The 21,364-nt window shown below is 32.0% G+C and overlaps 2 protein-coding genes across 4 annotated transcripts in view; one reads left to right on the top strand and one right to left on the bottom strand.

Annotated features, from left to right (window-relative positions):
- Bm4122 (Uncharacterized protein) overlaps window positions 1-21,364 on the bottom strand; it is a gene marked incomplete at both ends in the record, with an annotated part of 37,193 nt that overhangs the window by 1,962 nt on the left and 13,867 nt on the right. Inside the window, 25 exons of one of the 3 annotated variants that reach the window (XM_043076819.1) lie at window positions 20-119; window positions 348-577; window positions 902-1,094; window positions 1,394-1,574; window positions 1,824-2,032; window positions 2,376-2,503; window positions 2,974-3,152; window positions 3,461-3,968; window positions 4,666-4,979; window positions 5,728-5,850; window positions 6,086-6,290; window positions 6,519-6,609; window positions 6,985-7,074; window positions 7,339-7,484; window positions 7,722-7,793; window positions 10,691-10,730; window positions 10,879-11,076; window positions 11,153-11,403; window positions 11,826-12,083; window positions 13,688-13,784; window positions 13,868-13,982; window positions 14,138-14,232; window positions 14,445-14,609; window positions 16,199-16,546; window positions 17,443-17,511. In XM_043076819.1, coding sequence (XP_042932753.1) covers window positions 20-119; window positions 348-577; window positions 902-1,094; window positions 1,394-1,574; window positions 1,824-2,032; window positions 2,376-2,503; window positions 2,974-3,152; window positions 3,461-3,968; window positions 4,666-4,979; window positions 5,728-5,850; window positions 6,086-6,290; window positions 6,519-6,609; window positions 6,985-7,074; window positions 7,339-7,484; window positions 7,722-7,793; window positions 10,691-10,730; window positions 10,879-11,076; window positions 11,153-11,403; window positions 11,826-12,083; window positions 13,688-13,784; window positions 13,868-13,982; window positions 14,138-14,232; window positions 14,445-14,609; window positions 16,199-16,546; window positions 17,443-17,511 — 4,405 coding nt within the window. Of the gene's footprint in view, window positions 1-19; window positions 120-347; window positions 578-901; window positions 1,095-1,393; window positions 1,575-1,823; window positions 2,033-2,375; window positions 2,555-2,973; window positions 3,153-3,460; window positions 3,969-4,665; window positions 4,980-5,727; window positions 5,851-6,085; window positions 6,291-6,518; window positions 6,610-6,984; window positions 7,075-7,338; window positions 7,485-7,721; window positions 7,794-10,690; window positions 10,731-10,878; window positions 11,077-11,152; window positions 11,404-11,825; window positions 12,084-13,687; window positions 13,785-13,867; window positions 13,983-14,137; window positions 14,233-14,444; window positions 14,610-16,198; window positions 16,547-17,442; window positions 17,512-21,364 lie in introns of those variants that run through there. The other 2 variants (XM_043076817.1, XM_043076818.1) reach the window with 2 other exon arrangements.
- On the top strand, window positions 15,098-15,244 carry Bm1464 (Uncharacterized protein; the record flags this gene model as incomplete). The annotated part of the gene is made up of 1 exon (XM_043076820.1): window positions 15,098-15,244. One exon carries the CDS (start codon window positions 15,098-15,100, stop codon window positions 15,242-15,244), a length of 147 nt encoding a protein of 48 aa, XP_042932754.1.

Genomic DNA, 21,364 nt, shown 5'->3' with positions numbered 1-21,364 from the left:
ATGTAATAATATCCAATACGTATGAAAATCCTAGCGAACGTTTCCGAATATTTGGCGGTCATCAGGGGTTCAGGCAATTCACGGAAGTACTGTTTTAAAAGATCGGCTACGTCGTGCACCTCAAATGATACCAGCGTGAATACATATAAAATGAAATGTAAAAATAAAAAAAGTAAAATCTAAATACGATAAAATTATTGCGAATTTCCTCTAAATTGACAAAAAGAATAAAGTCAGAGTTTTCTGACTCGACAGATTGATCGATCATTAAAAGATCTTGTCAACTATTTTATTTTCTCAAAATAACCTTACGCTTTTTGAAACGAATCTTAAAGAGTTGCAACTACCTGGGATGGGTCAAGTTTCCCATCTGTGAAAACTTCTGCTTCTGGTGCCACATCACAAAGCATTCGTAATTCGGTAATTCGTGAACGAACACCGCTTTTCCGGAATATCCCAACAGTATCTGGGGCTAAGATACGTAAAAAGTGCATCATTTCCAAGATAAATCGAGGTAATGCAAAACCAGAACGACTTTGGATGATTGCTAACGGTAAACCAAAGGTTGAAAGTTCTGCTGAAAATGACAGAACTCTTACTGATGACAATGAAGAAACAGTAAAACGAAATTTTTATTACAAGTTTTTTTAGAATTTCGGTTTTTTTCTACAACAATTATCGCAAACCCAAAAGCTCATATTCCGGACTCATTACTTAATAACTGTGTGATCACTTTCGGATTCTTCATCCGTTAGAGTAAAGGCTTCATTTATTCATACACTTTATCATTCAATCAAATATTATTGTAAATGGTATTTCTGGCTATACAGAAGTTCCAATACATATGTCAGCAGACTTCCACGCATGTCATCCCATCATTAAACAAAAGTACTGAGCTTACTTCCACTAGATTTACTGCTTCCATTAACAGTGTCATTGTTGCGCATTCGTCTAATAAATTTGTGTACCGCCCAACTTTTGCTCACTCTGCCACTACCATTATTATCAGCTGCAATACCAATCCTAATACCGCTTCCAGCATATGTTTCAATCAACACTGATAGCTTAAGGAATGCCAACTTGCGTATTTGTTGCTGAAAGGAAAAGTTCGGTTATTTAAAAAACAGTTGTACTGATAAAGAATTGATATAACATAAAACAGAAAAAACTCAACAAATAAAGAAAGAAAACTGGAGAAAGAGTTCGAGGATGAGACTGATTAAAATGAGAAATTCTCAAACAAACAACAAAAGGTATTGAAACGTTTAAGTGTGATGGTTAGTTAGCCAGATATAGAAAAAAAAAAAAAATAGGAAGGCATGCAGATAGATGAGCAGTTAAGTGAAAATGATATGATTTTACGGAAATCAAGAAAATCCAACTTTTAACTAACCATTTCACCTACACTCAGAGCATCTACGCAATGTGCCAAATCAGCGTCACCAATAAATGTTTCGCTGTAATCAGTAGAACAAACATCCAACGAACTGGGTGATAAATGTTTAGACTTCATTTCTGGATGATGCAACGTTGTAAACAGCAATGAGTTTCGCAGTCTTTGCGTTGTTGGCCCACTATAGTGGGAAAATTTTATTACGGGAGATATTAAAATCATTTTGAAAATGCTTAATTCAAAAACTGCGCGATCGTTCATTTATGACCATGCATCATGTGCTTGGCTACACTTGTACATCTTATTTTTGTACATTATGCATAATCCAATTTGACATTTCAACATTCAGTGCAAAAACTAACATTTAAATCTACTAATTTCTTTGGAGAATAACAAAATAAGGAAACGATAAATGAAATTATCAGCCAACCTGGGTGACCTAGAAAGACTTGAGCCAACACCAGAATCACGTCGTTCACCACTGCCTGACTTCTGTTGCCGTGAAATTAATTCATCGTCATTCCCACTACTTTCTAAACTAGAATGTGACCTTTGCGCTGACATACCTCTAACTGTGTTGAATAATGAAGAACTGCTACCACAACCAAGCCTTTTTCCACCTCGACCATCAACTTCTGCCTAAAATATTGTTAAAGCACAAACAATTATAAACGGCTATAAATTTAGCAGAAAGCATTATTGTCTCACTAAAAATCAAAACAGGAAATGAGCGGATAGTAAAAATGAAGAAATTTTATGAGCTATCACAGAAATCATAAAGTCACTATTTATCTTCTAAAAAGTTCCCTGAAAATGTGCAAAGAAATTACAATCTTAAAACCAAAACAGTAAATCCTATAAATGTTCTAAAATTCATCTGTTCGGAACTAATAATAATAATACTTATTGCAGTTGCAAATCCAGAAATCAGATATTAAATTATCTATTTCTTTCTTTTCAATAGCATAAAACAAAGACTAACTTTTAAGCGACTAGCATGATTAGAGATACTTGTATTGGAGGAGGATGATTCTGGTGATATCGCGCGATGACATGTAGTAACGGATACCGTCGCTCCTGAGGTACCAGCTCCAGCAACACTACCAGTAACTGAATCATTTGATGAGAACGCTTCCAGTTCAAACGAGGTATCATGAATATCTATGATATTATCTTCATCGTTCATAAATAATAGCTAAATTTTTAAACGAAATAAAAGTGCCAAATTAACTGAAACTGAAATCAAATGTATCTAAAAAGCCGAACAATAGTTACTCACTTTAAATAATAAAAATTACCGATTCCTTTTGGGTATGCTTCAGTTTCAATCATTAAGAAAAGTAAAGACCAAGTATTGCATATAATTGAATAAAAAATTAAAATGAATTAAATTATTGCCAACCATGCTTTCATGGTTGATGAATAATCGAAAGAAAGAGGAGACATTCCAGAAAATGGAACGTGTAGTATTTTAAAATACGAATGAAACCAAATATGGGTAAATTATGTAAAATGCAAATATATACGGTTGGAAAGATATAAAGTATATAAGTAAAGTAACAGTGAAGGAAAATACCAACCATTTGAAGGAATATGTTCATAGTAACCATCGGCATTGACAACTAGTCTAGAACGAGCATATAACTGTGCCGGTGCCAGATCTCGATCGCGGTCCAAATTCTGTTTAGGAAGACTCCTCAGTTCATCAGATTTCAGTGAATTATCAGAAAGAACATCACCCGAAAACTGCACACCGTTTCTAAAGCTTGTTTTTTTTTTTAAAAAAAAAAACTAAATACACTTAAGGAACACATCAGTTCCCCATCATTTCTTTAAAGAATTCAAATTTACATTTTATGTAAAAGATAAGTTAAAATTCTACAGATCAAAAGGATGGCAAACATTTGCCGAGTTCCATAATTACCAATTACTGCGGAAATTCTTAAAAACTTGTATAATAACTGATATATCCTTGCTGCACAATATCAGCGATAGAATGAAAGAATGATCAAGCGTACTGGAAAATATCAAAGTTCTCTTGGAGTTTATATAAATCAGGATAAAAACCTTATTAACGAAGAGAAGGTCGTGCTATTGGCACAGCAGTGCTCTGATGATGATGCTCTTTCATAATGAGCTATTCTGGAACGTCTGTCATAACAAGCCGTTGCTTCTAAATTAACCGGTCCACATCTTGGACTAGCATAATCAGTGTTGTCAGAACACAAATCCTGGGCTACTCGATCGTAAATTCGTGTTTTGTGATCGTGCTGTGATAACTCACGTACCAAAGCCCGGTCGAAAGACATATCACATGCTTTGTTACGACATAACAGTTCCTGACGTTGATGACTGCTGGTAACAGATGATCCGGTAGAATCAAGTACCATACCCATACGTCGATTACTTGCACCTAAAAAACGTGTTCTAATTCGGGAGGATGGTGAGGAAAAACAACTGTACTGTGGAGATCCCGTCTCGCAGTCAGATATCATCTGCTGATGCTGCTGTTGTTGTTGTCGCTGTTGTTGTTGTTGTTGTTGTTGCATAGTTGGTTGCAACACGGCAAATGTTACTGCAAACCACGATCATGCATTCCAGTAGTGAAAGTATATTGAACGGAACAATCATTAAAATGAAAAACCGGGGAAACTATAATGCAAATAATAAATTTCGGTAATGAAATAAAAGTTCTGCCTGCTTATCACAGCACCGTTGATAACAACCGAAAAACTGTTATACATTTATTCAAGCTAAGTATAGTAAACTAATATTAAAGATTTTACAGGAAAAAAGACGGGAATAAAAAAAAAAAAAGATTTGTTATAAAATAGATGCAATAAATGCAAACCGAATTCTTAGTGAATTTCCAGGAGCTCTACTATCAGGTGCCAAGACATTTCTCTTATCTTAATTTTCTTTTCAGTGACAAAAATAATTACTCTCAATAAATTTTGTAATTAATATTGAAAAGTGAAGAAACAACGAAAGTTTTTAGAAGAGTTATATATATATATATATATATATATATATATAAATAACGAAATAGATGATAATTTTGTTTGCACAGAAGGGAAACGGGAAAAAAATAACACAGAAGGGAAACGGGAAAAAAAGATCACCAGTAATAGTCAAGCCTCGCCGAAACTTAAATTAGAAAAAACCAAGTTATATCAGAATCATTCCATAACCTCATAGTTCATTATACTAGTGCAAAGCAAAAATAAATTTAAATTCACATGAAATTTGAGAAGGTTAATTCGAAGAAGTACCTCCATCAGATGGACGATCGTCCGCTGCTGTAGCAGCAGTACGGCGACGAAACTGATTCAGCATTTGTGGTGTGACAGCCTGTGATGAGAGGATACTGGATAAGCCATCAGGGAACATACGCATAGTCCGTGGACTGGCCGAGAAGTGCGAGACAAGCACCGGATCACCAATTACTAAATCTCTACTAGCCACATTTGAAACAGCTTTTGATAGTGATGACGATGTCGTGGCTGATGAGAGAGATGAATGCGAAACTCTGCTTGCCATGCGAAATTCTGAATCAGCCACCGAAGAATCACGCTGTCGGCGACGTCTTAAACACGATTATTATGATAGTTGTAGAGCTGATGAACTAATTCCATTCAAAATCATTACTGTTATTACCATAAGCAGTTACTGTTCCTATTATTTCTTTATTATTATTAATATTATTATATTATGATTCTGAGTAGTTACTAACAGTGACAATCAGGTCACGATAATGATATGGTTAAAAAACTGATTTATGTTCCTGTTATATCGTAACAAGAATTTGCAAGCAATATGGGACTTTGTCAAAACCAACAAATTGACAAATGAAATTTCATAAATTCTTTTTGAAACTTTCTTTAAGCAAATCAAAATGTACTATAAGTTTTCCTTATTGGTAATAATTCTGAATAAATTATTGATGAATTTTTAAGATCCAATATATTCCTCTCAAATCCTCTGAGAACTCTTGCAAAGTTATTATTTGGCGGAAATTCTCATTAGAATGAATGTAATAAGAGAACTGACACAAATGCATGTTTAGAAGACAGCTTTTTGTCAAAACTGTCTGCTTCGTACAATTGTTCATGGTCGGAGAGATTCAAAAATATTGAAATCAAAAAAACACTTCAAGGATTATGCAAAAGGGAAGAAGAAACATCAACCTGGTTTTTTTCTGAATTCAGTAAACTCAGCCCAAAAAATTGCAAACATTTAGAACAAAAATAAGTAATTATCTAAATAACGTAACTACAAATATATCAAACACTTATTAAATTATTTATATGATTACAATATGGAAACGGAAATACCTGCTGGATGATCGTATATCCATACGTTTTATTAGCGCTCGTGCACGTTCCTTCAGTCTTTCACTTTGAGACCGCTGCAAATTTACTGTCGCCATTGTTGGTGATGATGAACTGACTGCGGGACTAAATGAAAGGATGGGACTATAAATATTAAAGAAGACTGAAGAATCTTCACATTGAGAATGTTCGGAGAAGTAACTGAGGACTCATCCATGTCAGAAGGAAGATGTTAGAACAAAAGTTGCATTTGAGAGCAGAAATTTGGGGACTTGAAGACATTGTAAAATTGTAAAATTCTTACTTTGTTCAAAATATCTTGCATTAAAACAAATCATATTCTAAAAATTTCTAAATATACCAATTCCGATCATTTCTGGCAATAACTGGATTGGTAGTAACATCGTGCTGATTTTTCCTGTCATAAACAACATCGCTGAAACATGAGGCGCCATCCGGTTGTCTTCTTGGATTCTGTCCATAACCGAATGACATTCGCAATGCCTCGTCAAGCTCAGCACTGGAAACCGCTTCCTCGCTGGACCGCCAAATATTACCACCAGTGTCTATGTATGAATTATTTAATTACATAATACGTTTCACGAATTCCCTTTTTCAATCTCATTGATTTCCTGATTAATTACCCATCAAAAAGCTGATCAAAAAACTGAAAGTAATCCTGAAGCAAAGTAAAAGATTGTGAAAGCAGTTTTTTTATACAATTTAAAGTGAAAATGAACATACATATATACATATATAATTCTAAAATTTCCAAATGGATAGACGAAGCTTACCACTGAATGTAACAGCAGTATCATCATCTTGGACAATCCTAGACCAGGTTTGAGAATTACGTTGATATTTCCACTTATTTGAAATAGCCACCTAAAATGACTCATTTCTTCGAAATTGTTTACAGACTTTAGATCCCTAAGAATTATTAATAAGACGTTAGATGATCAGTTGTTTTCCAATTCTAATTATATCTGCCATCATTTGTCAAGTATGAACACACGGATACAAAGGGACAGTAATATTGTCAATGCTTTGAGCGCTCAAAAGTTTCTTAATTTTGATTTCAACTTGATTAGAAAGTTATTTAAAAACTACTTATTATAAAGTAATTACAAACAGATATATGGATAAACACAAAATGGAGAGATTCAATAGATGGCCACTGAAATTTGGGAGAAAAAACTGAGCCATTGCAATACTGCTAATACTTTGAGTACATATAAGTTTTTTAATTTTGATCCAAACCTGATCATCATCATCATCATCATCATAATTGATGACTGTCATATCATCATCAATATCTGGTTCCAGCGGATTAATATCAAACCGTTCCGGCTGAAATAAGCACATATAACTAAAAACGTCTCAAATTTTCAACCCTTATTTGCGTGCGAATAATATTTGTAAATCACTAAGTTCTACTTGCAATATAATTTTCAAAGATTTCAACATACTGCAGATCTACCCTCTATTGAATACTATTTACTTTCTCAATTAATTAATGAACGCCCACTAAATGATGATTAACCGAAAAGTACTATTATTTACAACCTATTTTAATAGACCCAAAAAGCTGGATATAATAATTGACAACAGTACATGTTTCCTAAGTACTACATTCTCGACTTTCATAATAGCACATCGATTGAGCGCATTGAGACGGCGGAATAGAGCTCGTAGTGAATCGTCGTCCAAAAATTCATGATCTCGTTTTACTGAACGAATATCTATTGGAAATCGTTGTTCTATAATTCCAAATTTTTTAATTTTTAGAAAAATTTGATTAGCGAATTTAAAATGCTTATTAATTGCTGCAAATATGCATTTTCCGCAACTTTACTTATAAAATTATGTTAAAACATAGCCGTTCAAAACAGTATACGAATGAACGATATTAAAAATGGCAGCAATTTAACAATGTTCCAAAATTTTAAATCGACACAATTTTATTTTCCTTGATTTTTTGGAAAATTTATTTACACCTTCATAAAGTCGTGCATATTGAGGAAAGCCAGCATCACGCAACCAGCGAACACATTCAACTGCTTCTTCTTCTGAAAATTACTTCAAATTGAATATAGACAAACAGTGTTAACAAACCAGTGTTGATACCCCCAAAACACTCCGGGATAACGAATATTTAGTGGATGAGAAAACTCGTTTATTCAATAGACAAGCAGCGCAACGAAGATTCTTACTTTGTATTCCATAGCAAAAAAAAAAAAGGTTAAAATAGTTCTAAAGTGAGAAGTAATTTTATGAACATGATATTCTAAAATTTTAAGTTCGATAAATATCCTTAATAATAATAGTCTCAAAAAAGCGTAGTAAGAGGACGAGAATAAAGCTAAGATCAATTTCATAAAATGTTATAATAACATAACATCATATAAGTAGCTTATCAATAATAGATCTAATTGTATGACAGACATACCATGAAATGAAAACTGTTGGAAAAAATAAGAAAAAATTCTGAATCATACCATTATTTTATAAAAAAACTTTACTTTAATAAAATATAAAAATTAGTAATTTTACACCGTGCATGCCAAAAAACAGGAAGAAATTATTCTTTCTAACTGACATTAATTTAAAAACATACGCACAAGCAAAATTCACAAATCAAAATCCTACTATTTACCAGTAAAAAAGCATTCATCCCATAGCAGCTTTTTCAAGAATGTTAGTTTTGTCAATGTTGAAGCTGTTTACGTCAATTATCAAAAATATAGGCTAAATACTTCAAGTATGTGTATGGGTAGTTTTTAATAAAATTTTAAGATAAGAAGAGAAAATCAGTATATTTTTATAATACACGACCAAAGTTTCAAATAAAAGTAAATAAATTTAATGGAAATAAAATCTCAAAAATGCAAAATTCTCTAGGTTAGTCATGCAAGAAAAGCAAAGAAGAAATGAGTGTAATATAAATATGAATGAAAATTATTCGTCTTATTCGAGGAATTGTAAAATGATAAAATGAAAAAGGAAAATAGGAACCGGAAAAAGCGGTATCTGAAAGATAAGATAGAAGTAAAAGTGGATCTCTAAAGAGGAAACCAACATGATCTAACTGCGAGTATCACATGACGAAGAAGGAAAACATTTCTTCATTTCTTTTAAAGATTTATTGAGACGTATCATACATGCACCACAAATATTCTATTTGTAAAACTTGTTACTGAAAGATGAATCGGAGAAGTTGTCCAAATGATAAAACATAACCATACTATCAAGGAAATACATGAGGAAAATCGAAAATTATACAAACATTTCAATTATTTAAAAGTTACTTCAAAATGAAACATAAAATATTTTTAAAGCTAAGCAGTCAATTACTAATCAGCAGCCTAGGATTTGTTATAATAAAGACCTTTTATAAATGTAACTTGAGTAATAATTTATCGTGAATATGAACATGGGTTAAACAAAATATTAATCTTAAGTTCCCGCTGAGGCTGATGCGTCCAGTTATACTCCAAATAATGATCGAAGTGCTCTGTTAGTTTTTATTGAAGTCATAATAAGGTTCCCAACAAATCTCTTGAATAACAAAATTTAAAAACTGAAGAGATAAAGTAGACAAACAAAAGTCTTATGAAAAGTTTAAATGTACTTCACCTCAAATTGGAATTTTTGTTTAAAAAGAAATTAAATTAGATAAGGTGAAATATGAGACGAAAAGTGGAAGAAGGAAGTATTTAACTAAGCATAGCGTATAATACATCCATTCCATATCATCTAGATGATTTATGAAATAACTTTTTATTTCTTTCCCTTGCCGACTGTACGGATCTATAAATTCCATATAAAATTGCACAAGTGGAAAAAAAGTGGAACAGAATTCATCTTATTAAAGTAAACTCATCTAACAAATATCACAACTGAATTTCCTAGCAATGCCACAAGTGTTGACCTGAAATTCCTGAAGTTCAGTTAAGATTGTGACTGCTTAAACTGCTTCTGAAAAGAACTAAATTATGTCTAAATTAATGCCATTGAGAGCGCCACAGCAGCTGTTTTTGAAGATAGAGTTTATAACAAACAAATGTGGCTTGATTGAAGTGTTCACCGGAAAAATCAAAATCAACAAGCATTGAGAAATAATCGAAGAGAAAGAAAGAAAGAGAGGGAGAGAAAGAAAGAAAAGGAGTTAATGGTACATCTGTTTCTAATTAAATTTTTATTTAGTGTTCCATTGATGTCCTCTAAAATTTTTGTGACGTAAAAAAATTGTGCAACGAATGCCTCGATGATACAGATGAAATGGTTTACATCAGACATTAGCACGTTCTAAGGAGACAGCTTAATGTTTTAAGTCAAATTATACTTTACGGATCCTTAAATTACAGATGCTATGCATTCCTTCATTTTCTTTTCAGAAAGCTGATTGGACTGATTTCAAATAAAACAGGAGCAGGAAAGTGTTACAAATCTACAATTAATTAGTAGGAATTTAGAACATAATCTTAAAACAGGAAAAAATGCTAAAGTCTGAAAAGCAGAGAGAAAGAGAACAAAGATCGCCCTAACAATGATACATGAAAAAAAGTTTTGCAGGATAGTTTCATAACAGCGTAGAAATTTCTTCAAAGGAATGTATTACAGAAGATAGACGAACTGCTTCTATCTTCTACCTTCTCTCAATTTGTTAATGAAATTTAGTTTTAATTTTATTTCATCTTTTTTTAACTTCATTTTATCTTTTTTAAATTCTCACAAATATTGACCATGACTCGACCGTAACCCAATAGACAAAACAAAACAAAACTGGTAACACAACCGATTAATAAAAAATATAAAGTATCAAAAATCTACCAGAACAAAAAAACAAACACTAAAAAATACAATAAGACAAAATTCGGTCACTCATACAGAAAGGCGAAATTAATATATGCCGCGCAAACAAGCAATACATTCAACAAGTTTTTTGAAAATTTTAAAAACTCACCGACTTTCTGCTTCTTCAGCGCATATAATTCATCGCTCGTCTGCAAATGAAGCAAAAATATAACATCTAAAGTTCAATTTTATGAAATAAAAGTAATATTGCAAAGATAAACTTTCTGATGATTTCATAAAGTTAATACTCCATACGGTTTTCATTTCAGTAAATTTAAGATATTTCTCTTAACGGACCTGTTCAGTAAAATCAACATCAAGTTCTTCACAGCTTTCGGCTCGTTTCGGAACACGTCCAGCACTGAAGGCAAACAAATCAGATGCTAGCACCACCGATAAAGTTTTCTTTTCCGTATCCAAACGAGGAGAAGGCGGTGGTGGTGGACGAACTTCCTTTCCATCCATGTCCATTTCAAATGATGAATCTATCTCTATCTATAAAAATATCATTAACTAATTTAATGCAGTAGATACTTAAAGCGTTACAGTTAATAGAATCATAATTAATTACCTGAGCCAACTGAGATCTAGTTTTATTTGGCTGTTGCTTCCTGCACTTACTGCTATGATGAAAGCCGATAGCAGTTGGAGCACCTGGAGTCATCGGGGAACTCTCGCTATCAGCTAAGCCAGAGCTAACACTAATATCGCGCTGAGAAATAGCATTGTCATCCGGTGATGCTGAATTGTCCGGAATTTTTGGGTCATGAGATAAGATAGTACCATGACTCAATTTTGTCGATATTGGTGCTGGGTTTGCTGCTAAAATTAACTAATAACTTTCAGTTCAGGTAAACTTTTGCAGTGCATAGAGATAAGCAAATAGTTTGTGACTTCTGTTCTTTAAAACTAACTAAATTTATAAGCGATCCAAGTCAGATTAAAAAGAAAGTTTAGTAACAAAAAAACTATTAGCGATTACAGTTCAAGAAATCTTGGAGAACCAAATTTTCAAAGCCAGTTGAACACGGTATTTTTATCATCATCTTCTGATTATCCTCTTCGTTCATCAGTTGACTGATTTACTTTCAGAAATTAATTTCTCCAAACCAAAGCACATGTTAGTAAGATTCAAAAATACCAAGCAAATTAACCGGGGAGATAGACATAAGTTTTACTCGTACTCGAGTAAAACAATTTCATTTCCAATTTATGGCAAACTGGAAGAACTCAATTCAACAAACCGTTGTTGTTATCTTTTCCAGATAACTGAAGTGAAATATTAGAGGTGGTGATTGCAGTAGCATTGACATTTGCTAACAGTGATGCCTGAGGTGTTGTAATTTGTTTAATTCCATGAGATACGTTGTCATATATGCTACCGTTCATTGATCCCTGTGAATTACCTTTGCCAACATATGTATGTTGAGTAGCCAAGCTAATGGTACCACTACCACTACCATTATTATTACCCGTGGATGATGAAAAATGTCGGAAGAATTCTGCAATGCAAAAGTCCGTTTTAATTTTATTAATTTTTTTCTCCATTTTTAATCGAAATTAGATTAAAAACGGAGAAGAAACAATTCACCGAACTATTAGCTTTAAAAAAGAGTTGAAAATAATTTTCAACTCTTTTTTAAAATTTAATATAATAAGAAATTTTTTATACTGAAGAGAAAATGCATTTAAAGAAAATAAAAGACTTTTTCGCAGGAAGCAATTTTTGTAAGAGAATAATTGATTTTATAAAGTATTGAAGAATTCATAACAAATAAATACAATCCTTTTTCTCCTTTTTAGTTCATCGAAATTGATTGCTAAAGAAATGAAATGAGATTCGTAATTTTTAATTATTTGGATTTTAGCTTGAAAAATAATGATACATTCCATCCATCTCTTATTATCCAGCTTCAAATTCATACTTAAGATATGTAATGAAATTAAATTTAAAAACAAAACATGACTGATCAATTAGAAATTGTAAAAGAAATTATTAACCTCGAAGATTTTGTAGGAATCGAATCATCACAAAGAAAAAGTAGAAAGCGTTATGTAGGAGGAAAAATGAACCACTAGAATAGGGGTGATAATGATGACAAAGCAAGCAAACAACGGCAAGAGACATAACTATATCAGTGTATCATAAGCAATCACATCAGCAGTGTTGCTTATGATTACAATACAGAAATATGATTAGTAGTAATCACAGTGAAGGGAAGTGAAGTGGAGACAAATGTGATATTTTAGAATTGTCAACTTGTTATACCGCGGCCTCAGTCAAAAAGTGACAAAAGACAGATTCGATTTTAATTTCAATAAAAATATTTAAAAGATCTATTATGTTTAAAAAAGCAAAAAAAAAAAAAAAAAATGAAAAAGCAAGATGAAATTTTGACAGAACTCAGTTCGAAGCTGTTTTTGAAACTCTCAGGGCGTGAATCTCAAAATATTTCAATTTGTTGCCGCTTCCGAGGCTATTTAGTGCCTTAATTCGCCTAAATTGAAAATTTTTGAAATCCTTTATATCAATTTTTATTGAAGTATCAATTCTTATTGTCTGAAAGAGGGAATGCAAAGAATATATCGAATGACCATTAGCTGTCAATAAACAAACGATTCAACACCCACTATAAATCATTCCTATGTCTACCTTTGTCTGAATGCAAATGAATGAATGATGGACTACTTACCGAAAAAAGAATAAGAAATAAAAACAAGTATATGAGGAATGAAACAAAAGATGGGAATTTGTTGTCGCTTCGGTAATTTTTAAGAATTCCAATAAAAATTCTTTTTTTTTTTTTCAAATGTAAAAATCAATCCCAAAAGCTTTTCTTTCATTCCGAAATTGGATGGAAATATTTGTTTTATAGCATGGTTTCGTCAGCAAAAAGAAAATTCTGCAAAAAAGAATAAAAAGAGAAATTTTAAGTAATTGTAGTGTCGCAAAGAATAATTTATAAATTTTATTTCTTTATTATGAATAAATGACTATCAACATATCTGTAACTAGAGATAAAATGAGCCTTGAAAAGATTGCACAATGAAAATAAGCCTTCAAGTCTTAACTAAAATAAAACAAACAATTACAAATGATGCAAACCATTTTGATTATTCGTCGATGGCATCCTATTTCTGGAAATATCGGATGAAATTTCAAGTGACAAAACTGAATCATTATTTCGAATATCGTTTGCATGCTGCAACAATAAACGAAAAATCCTACCACACTTGAAATGCATCAAATTTGCTACTATTTATCAATGTTAAAAAAAAAAAAAACCTTTGTAAGATTTTCACTGATAACAGGATAATGCAATACTCGATTTGAAACAACATTCAAATCCTCGGCATATTCCAACAACATTGCTATACTTTCATCAATATCTTCCGATGATCTGCAAGATAAATTATACCTTGTGACGTAAATTTCCAAATCAGAGGAATTATCTTAATACTGCACCTGATATTCTCGGCTCTGTAGATTAAAGAATACGATAGATATAAGTAAATGCCTATCATTTTTTCAATTTCTGTGCAACAGGAAACATACTGTGTCTTCTTTTCCTCGAGCAGACTATTACGTGCTTCCATACTTTTGCGCAACATTCCTTGAATTTCTCTGTCAGTGATACGAGAAGGTTCCGTCTGTATTAAAATATTGTCAAGATGAGAATGATAGTTATGCAAACTGTGTGCCCATAGATTTTGTTTACGTCAAAAATTTTATTTATTTACTTATAATATTTTTATATTTTTATTTCATGGAGAATAAAACTATAATCACCTGTCTATACAAATTAATTTGCACAGAATAAATAACTAAAGTTGCAAACGGAACTAGTGAAGTAAGTACTTACAATTCGATTCAGTAAAGAATATTCAGGGTCCTCGGGAGTTCCCGGAGACTCTGTTGAAGCAGTGACCAGTTCTTCACTGTACTGATCCTCAATGGATGATTCGTTGATCCAGTCGAAGGAACTAGATCTGGATAATGAATAAGGACTCGTCTGAGTACCAATTTCCTGCAAAAAATTTTTTCCTTTGAAAGTATAAATTCGACACGAATATCTGCCACTTATCTACGAATCAACAAATTGTTTTACTGTTTGAAAGTACATAAATTCCCAAATCACTGGAAAGAAAAAGTCAATTCAAATATTTAAGTAACTAGAGGAAACGTTACCTTTTGTTCAATAGAAAGGAAAATGTTTCTTGAAAAGTGGAATTTCAATTAACAGTTTTCAAGTTTTTACACTTCAAATAGACAAACTTCTTTTCTTTTTTCTTTTTTTTAAGCTACTATCTTGCAGCAATTAATCCTTGAGATCATTCAAAGGTAACTGAATTAGGAGGAATAACAATTTTCAGTTTCATTTACTAGACTGTATTTCGAATTTGTGAAGAAAATGTGATGAGTGTAGTTCACAGGCATAGGTTAATACAATTTGCAAAACCTGACATTCATAGCAGCGGATAATTCTTGTGTTATCCAATAAAAAAAAAACTTAAAATGAAATTGTATGTTACTGGCGTAGATGTAAAGACGTGTGCATGCGCAACTCTATACAACTGCTTATGCATGTGCGTGCAGCAGGTATGGATTTACAATACTGTAGTGACTGTAGTACTTTGTATCAATGACGTGTTCGATATGTAAAAGTTGGTCAGAAGATACTGTAAAACTCATGAGACTCAAAATAAAAAAGGATTGCAAAATATAGCTAAGTTCAAAGATAGAACTCAACAATTTATTTTGCAACACTGTGCAACCACGAAAAGTTGTTTGGCAACGAGAATGAAAGTTTGGCGGTGCACAATTAGCAAAATGATCCAAAGCATAGAGTTAACTTTTAAATCTGAATTTAAATTAACCAATCAATGTTTTCCTCCAGCATCGCTTGAAGTAATAAAATAGGAATAAAAACTGTCGCAAACTGATTTATGCGCGAATTACCAATAAAAACAAATAAACTAAACATATGTGTTATATATAATATGACGATATAAACTGACGAGGACAAAAAAGGATAGCGAAACAGCTGCCAAATTAAAATTATTCGTGCCTTTCAATCCCAAGAAATAGTTTTGTCTTTTTCGAAGGCTTGAATTAAACATTTTAGATTAATCTCATTAATCTCAGCTCACTCTCATCTTATTTTTTATATGCTTTACTTGAACACTGCTATTATAATCTCATAGTAAAGTTATGAGGCATATTCATATTTTATTTGAACTTAAGACGAAACCATTTTCTTCCGCACATTTATAAAAATAAACAAAAGAAATGCACTTGCCAAACTAATAAACAAAGGAATAAATAACATCGATGAAATGAGGAAATAATGAAGAAATAAAAGAAAAATAAAAGTGTCAGTTTGTTCAAATGAAGACATAATATTACTGAAACTTCAAAAATATTCTCAAATTAAATTTTATCATTTGTGCCAAAGTATCGAGAGGTTTTCTTTCTTTTAAATTGTTTCTCGCAGAATAATTATTGCGCAGATTTCACATTAAAAAATGATATAAGCCATTCTTTTCTCAACCATTACTCATTTTAAGCTCAAAGTGATGAAAAAAAAAGTTAAAAATGTGAATGATAATGGAGTACCTGTCGTCCAGAAGCAGTTGTAGTGGTAGTAGTTATAGATGGCTGTTCTTGTTGAAACTTTTTATTACTGACATTCAATGAATTAGGTTTATCCGGTGTCTGAAAATGTGTCTCTTCCGCTGCTCGTATTAGTGACGCAACGATGCCGTGTACCGATTTACTGCTTCCTTCAATGTTTTCACTTGAATCTCTACTTAAATATACTGGAGTTGCAACTAAAGTTGCCGCTTTATCAACTGGTTGTTGAACAGCTGTTAACGACGAATTTGAAGAGATGCTATTATTTACTTCTTTGGTGTCATCAACAATATCATCAGATGTTTCCAACTTCTGTGAACGACATTGAGCCTAAAAATCAGCCATCTTTATAACAATTTAGAGCAAATTAACTTCTAGAAAAAGCTCTTTCAGAAGAGAATACTTAACATGAGGAAATTTTTAAGAATTATAACGGAAGGATTTATGTATTATATGCTTTATTTTTACTCTATTATTGGACGTGAAATTAAAATTACTAACATGAAGAATTTCCTTGAATATGTTTTGATCATATGAATGTGATCGATAAAAAAAAATCGAAATAATATTAGACAATTTTTCTGGGATTTCTTCAAGCAATTATAAATCAAAATAGTGTGATGATTGGAGCAGGAAATCAAAAAAAGTTGATTTATGGATTATATTTCGGCAGCGCTACTTCAATCGCTGGTAGTTTGAAAAAAGTAAGCCAACATAAAGCATGCAACGTCATAGTTATATAACTTAATAATTAGTAAAACGAAATTAAAATAAACAATACAAGTTAGTGAGTGAGAAATAAATCATCATTTAGCTGATAAATACAAAATAATAAGCTTCAATTATTGCGATGAGGAAAAAATCAGTGAATGTAAGAAAAATGATTCGATCACTGACTAGAAAGAGAAAGAAGAAATTTTAAAAAATGAAGATTAAATGTCACTTCTTGTCATCATTCAAACGTAAAAAGATAATTTTACACTACATGGAAAGGCACTTAAGTAAAAACAAAGGTCACTGAATGACTGGATACTGAAAAGGAAGACCTCAGTTAAATGAAAATGCAGAAAAGTATATTTATCTGCACTCAGCAATGCTTACGGTAATCTCGATATCCATGTTTATATCTCATCTACTGACGAAGTAACGTACAACAGTATGCTTATGAGATGAATCTATCCACTGATGTTAGAAACTAAGCATAAGTAATAATAGTAGCAATGTACCGTTGATGATGGAATAGACGATGGTATTGACGACGTGGATGAAAATATACCGGTCACCGTGAACATCATCTTAGCCACTCATTTAAAAGAGCTGAGCTGATCATCTTCGCTTGATATTTTTTGATAATTTCTCTTTTTTATCAAATATCAACTTCCTTGGTTCAAGTTCATTATTTTGATCACTGTAAAACTACTAAATCTCAGTAGTGCGTGGTAGTACTGCAGCATACTTAATAATAACATAAAATATAGCATGATAATGTAGAAGCAAATGAAAATAAATTTGTAATCAGAAAAAGTTCAGGGGTTAGGAAATTGGAGATAATGAAGTAATCACCTAACTTCCTTTTTACAATGAATTCTTTTCTTCTCAAACAATTAATTCCTTAAAAGGTAGTTAACGGACTGTTGCGCAAAACCTCACGATCAACGAAAAATTAAAACTGTGCATTGATCTGAGCGCATGGTTCAATTTACTGGCAACCATTAAAGGAGACAGAAATGATTAGTTTACTGTAGATTCAATGCGAAAGAAAGTTGAGAGGGAGGAGCAAACACATCTTGAAAAGTATCTTTTGTAAATGGAACAAAATGTTCTAATTGAAGGTTGTCAAATTATCTACTGAAATTAAAAAAAGATAAGGGACAGTTGAAAAGACACAGAAAACCATCTCTGAATTCATCACCTATGCAATCTTCTCCCGAGATTCAACTGTAAATGAATATAACATATGTTGATAAGATGGAGAAAATTCGCTGACTAATTTAGTACTGATAAAATCCCATAAAATTGAAATTATGTTAGCTATTATAAAAACCGTTTACATATGAGATAAAGAAAACTTAAGGTTGTATTCCACCGCAAATTATTAATACTAACTCACTTAATTCAAATGGCAGTAAACTCAGAAACTACAATAAACTAACAGAATTTTCCACAAACGGATTGACTCATATAAACGATTTATCGCACTTCCGGCCGCAAAACTTAAAAGTGTCAAATCATTTCATCTCTTTCTCTGATGACAATTTATCGTTTGAAAGTGAATATGAAATATACACATATATGCATTTCGTTTGTAGATAAAGAAATACCGCTATCAATAAATTTGTCAATTTCCGAGTGTTATATTTAAAAGTGATGTGTATGGATCACAGGACATGACTTGGCAAATGTAATAGAGAAATTAACTCAGTTAATGGTAAAGTTGGATGAGATTACAAAGTGGAAATATACAAGTGTTAGTCGTGACAGCCATCAAACAAGAATGACATGTGACAAGAACTTGCCAGAAAGAGTAGCAATGCTGGTGACTGTCAACCCATTCATGTAATGCATACCTGTTATATCGATACGTATTACACACAACCGATGCATGATAATCTCTGCTCATTAATTGGGATTTAGGTTTACATTAATCTATTAAATTTCTCATCAAGACAAGAGCGCAGGAAAGAGGGTAGAATAAAAATGAACGTATCTTTTGGCAACAAAAGTTTTGAAATTGACAGAATAGAAAAAATCGTCAAACAACAATACAAATTTCCTACAGCTCGAATAATATTTTGAAAAAAATAAAGTCAATTCTTCGTCACTAGCATCGATTCTATACCTTTTATCGGCTCTATAAATAACAAAGTAATATGTCTTCAATCTTTTAGGTATTTTCTATCCGATTTTGAAATAATCTCTCATTACTGTCTCTCCCGAGAATCAAACGATCAGATGTTCATGTCCATAACATATGCTACTCAATTACATTCCTTCTAATTTTTGTAGCATACAAAAGATTCTTGTCTAGCGATTTGAAAGTAACAAAGAAAATGAAATACACGCCCTTCAAAAGACTACTTGAATGATTAATAAATAGTGAGACGTAAATAATAAAAGAGGAGAAGTGGAAAGGATGATGAAGGATAGATAAACAACACACATACACATACAAACATACATACGCATATACATACATCGACAAATGCATACATACATACATACACACAGACACACACACACACATACATACGTAGATGAGTAAACAATGAAGTGCCACCAGTTGAAGAGTCTCGGAAGTAGTACCCTCTATCTTGTCATCTCATATCAGAACACGATTGAGCAGCACACTGACAGTGGTCGAGTGGATACTGGAGATGGACGAATGGATGACCGATTACTTAAGTGACAATACGTTTAGTGCTTGAAAGCGAGACGCAGCTGCTTGAAAGCCTATCGATAACAAATGCTTTAAACATTTCTCACACGTTGCAATGTCTACTTTATGGTGACAGTGAAGTGAGACAGTAAATTCTCTTCTTATTAACGGTCAACCTAAAAGCTATGAGAATGATAAATGAAATGAAATTCCATAAGAATTTACTCGTCAAAGTTCTTCCACTTTTGTCAAACTGAATTCAGACTTGTTTCAACACTGCTAACATTAACAATTCTACCATTAATCCAATTTTTAGCGGCCATTTTATATTCCTTGAAAATTCATCTTGTGAAAAGGCTAAGCAGTCGAAAGATTGAAAGCTTAGAAGGATTTGTCTCCTCTGCTAAAATAATTATAAATAAAAAAATCAGCGAACTGTAAAAAAAAAAAGTAGAACTTAAACTTGGGAAAAGTTAACAAAATTATTGATCCCAAAACCTCTTTTACAACCTTTTGATTTGGAAATTAAGATGGATTTTTAATTTCGAGGAATAAAGCTTATGTCTCCGATTTTCCGATTTTTGAGTGCGAATGATCTACAGCAAGAGTGCTTAAAATTAAACACTCTACCAGTTCTGGTCGATTTCCAAAAGGAAGTACCGAATGAAATTAAAGTAGCAATTAAATGGAAAAAATGTATGAATGGAGATAAACAAATTTAACTTTACCATCGATTTAATTCCTATGCTTTTATTATTTATCACAAGAAATACGCCATAGCTAAAAGATATAAAAGAAAAATAGTATTTCAAATGAATGCAACATCGATTTATAGTTTTTTTTTTTCTTTTAACTCCAATTTTTTTTTCTCATTTAAACAAAAATTATCGGACAATGAATGTGAATTCAATAGAGATCATAAATGACTTCATTTGAATGCAAAATAAATAGAATTGTGAAATTTAAAGAGTGTAAGGAAAAGGAAGAACAGAATGTCATCCTTTATATCAACAAAACAAACAGATTCCCCGAAGGGGACCATTCTGGTGGTGGATAATGTTAAGAACAAAAAAAAAAACAATCACTCTCTTCTTCATCATTCTCTTCCTATTTCAATCTTTTTTAAAAAAGGGAAGGGACGAATGTTTGTTATTACATAAAGTGATCAATTGCAAAGCTTTTTTCATTCCATTTTTCGTCGAAGATCGGAAGAAGAAAGTTCACTCGACAAATTCCTTTTTTATTCATTTGGTTTATTTCCAAATTTTCACTGTACCTATTATTTTCATATTTTTAAATTCAAAAAAAAAAAAAAAAAAAATCATTTTGATGTGAGTCATTTTTGCCTTCTTTTTTTCGATCTTTTCTTGAGAAGAGGGTTTGAGAAAATTGGAAAAAAAAATGGTAAAATTAACGATAACAGGAAAAATTTAATAACAATCAGTTATTTAGAAGTGGCCTATAAATACAAAAAAATTATTTGCTTCCTCATTTTTTACACTGATTTAATACTCTAAGTAAAGATGTTCTGAGATCGAGGAAGAATTTCATCTGAACTGAAAGAAACGTTGGAATATAAATGCCTTCCTCATATATTCCTGAAGCTCTCAGAAACGAATGTTATACGTGATGGAAAGTAGTGTATAGAAGCAGTGTATCTGATATAGATTAATTGCTAACAAAATTAAAATTGGCCGTCGATTCATGACATGAATGGTCTAGTGGTAATAGTAACATGATAAACATGTGACAAACAATACAGGGGAGGTGGA

The sequence above is a fragment of the Brugia malayi genome (genome assembly GCF_000002995.4).
Source record: "Brugia malayi strain FR3 genome assembly, contig: Bm_v4_Chr1_scaffold_001, whole genome shotgun sequence".
NCBI classification, from domain to species: Eukaryota; Metazoa; Nematoda; class Chromadorea; order Rhabditida; family Onchocercidae; genus Brugia; species Brugia malayi.
The sequence above is the reverse complement of the archived record's forward strand: the minus strand, read 5'-3'. Positions and strand labels throughout refer to the sequence as shown.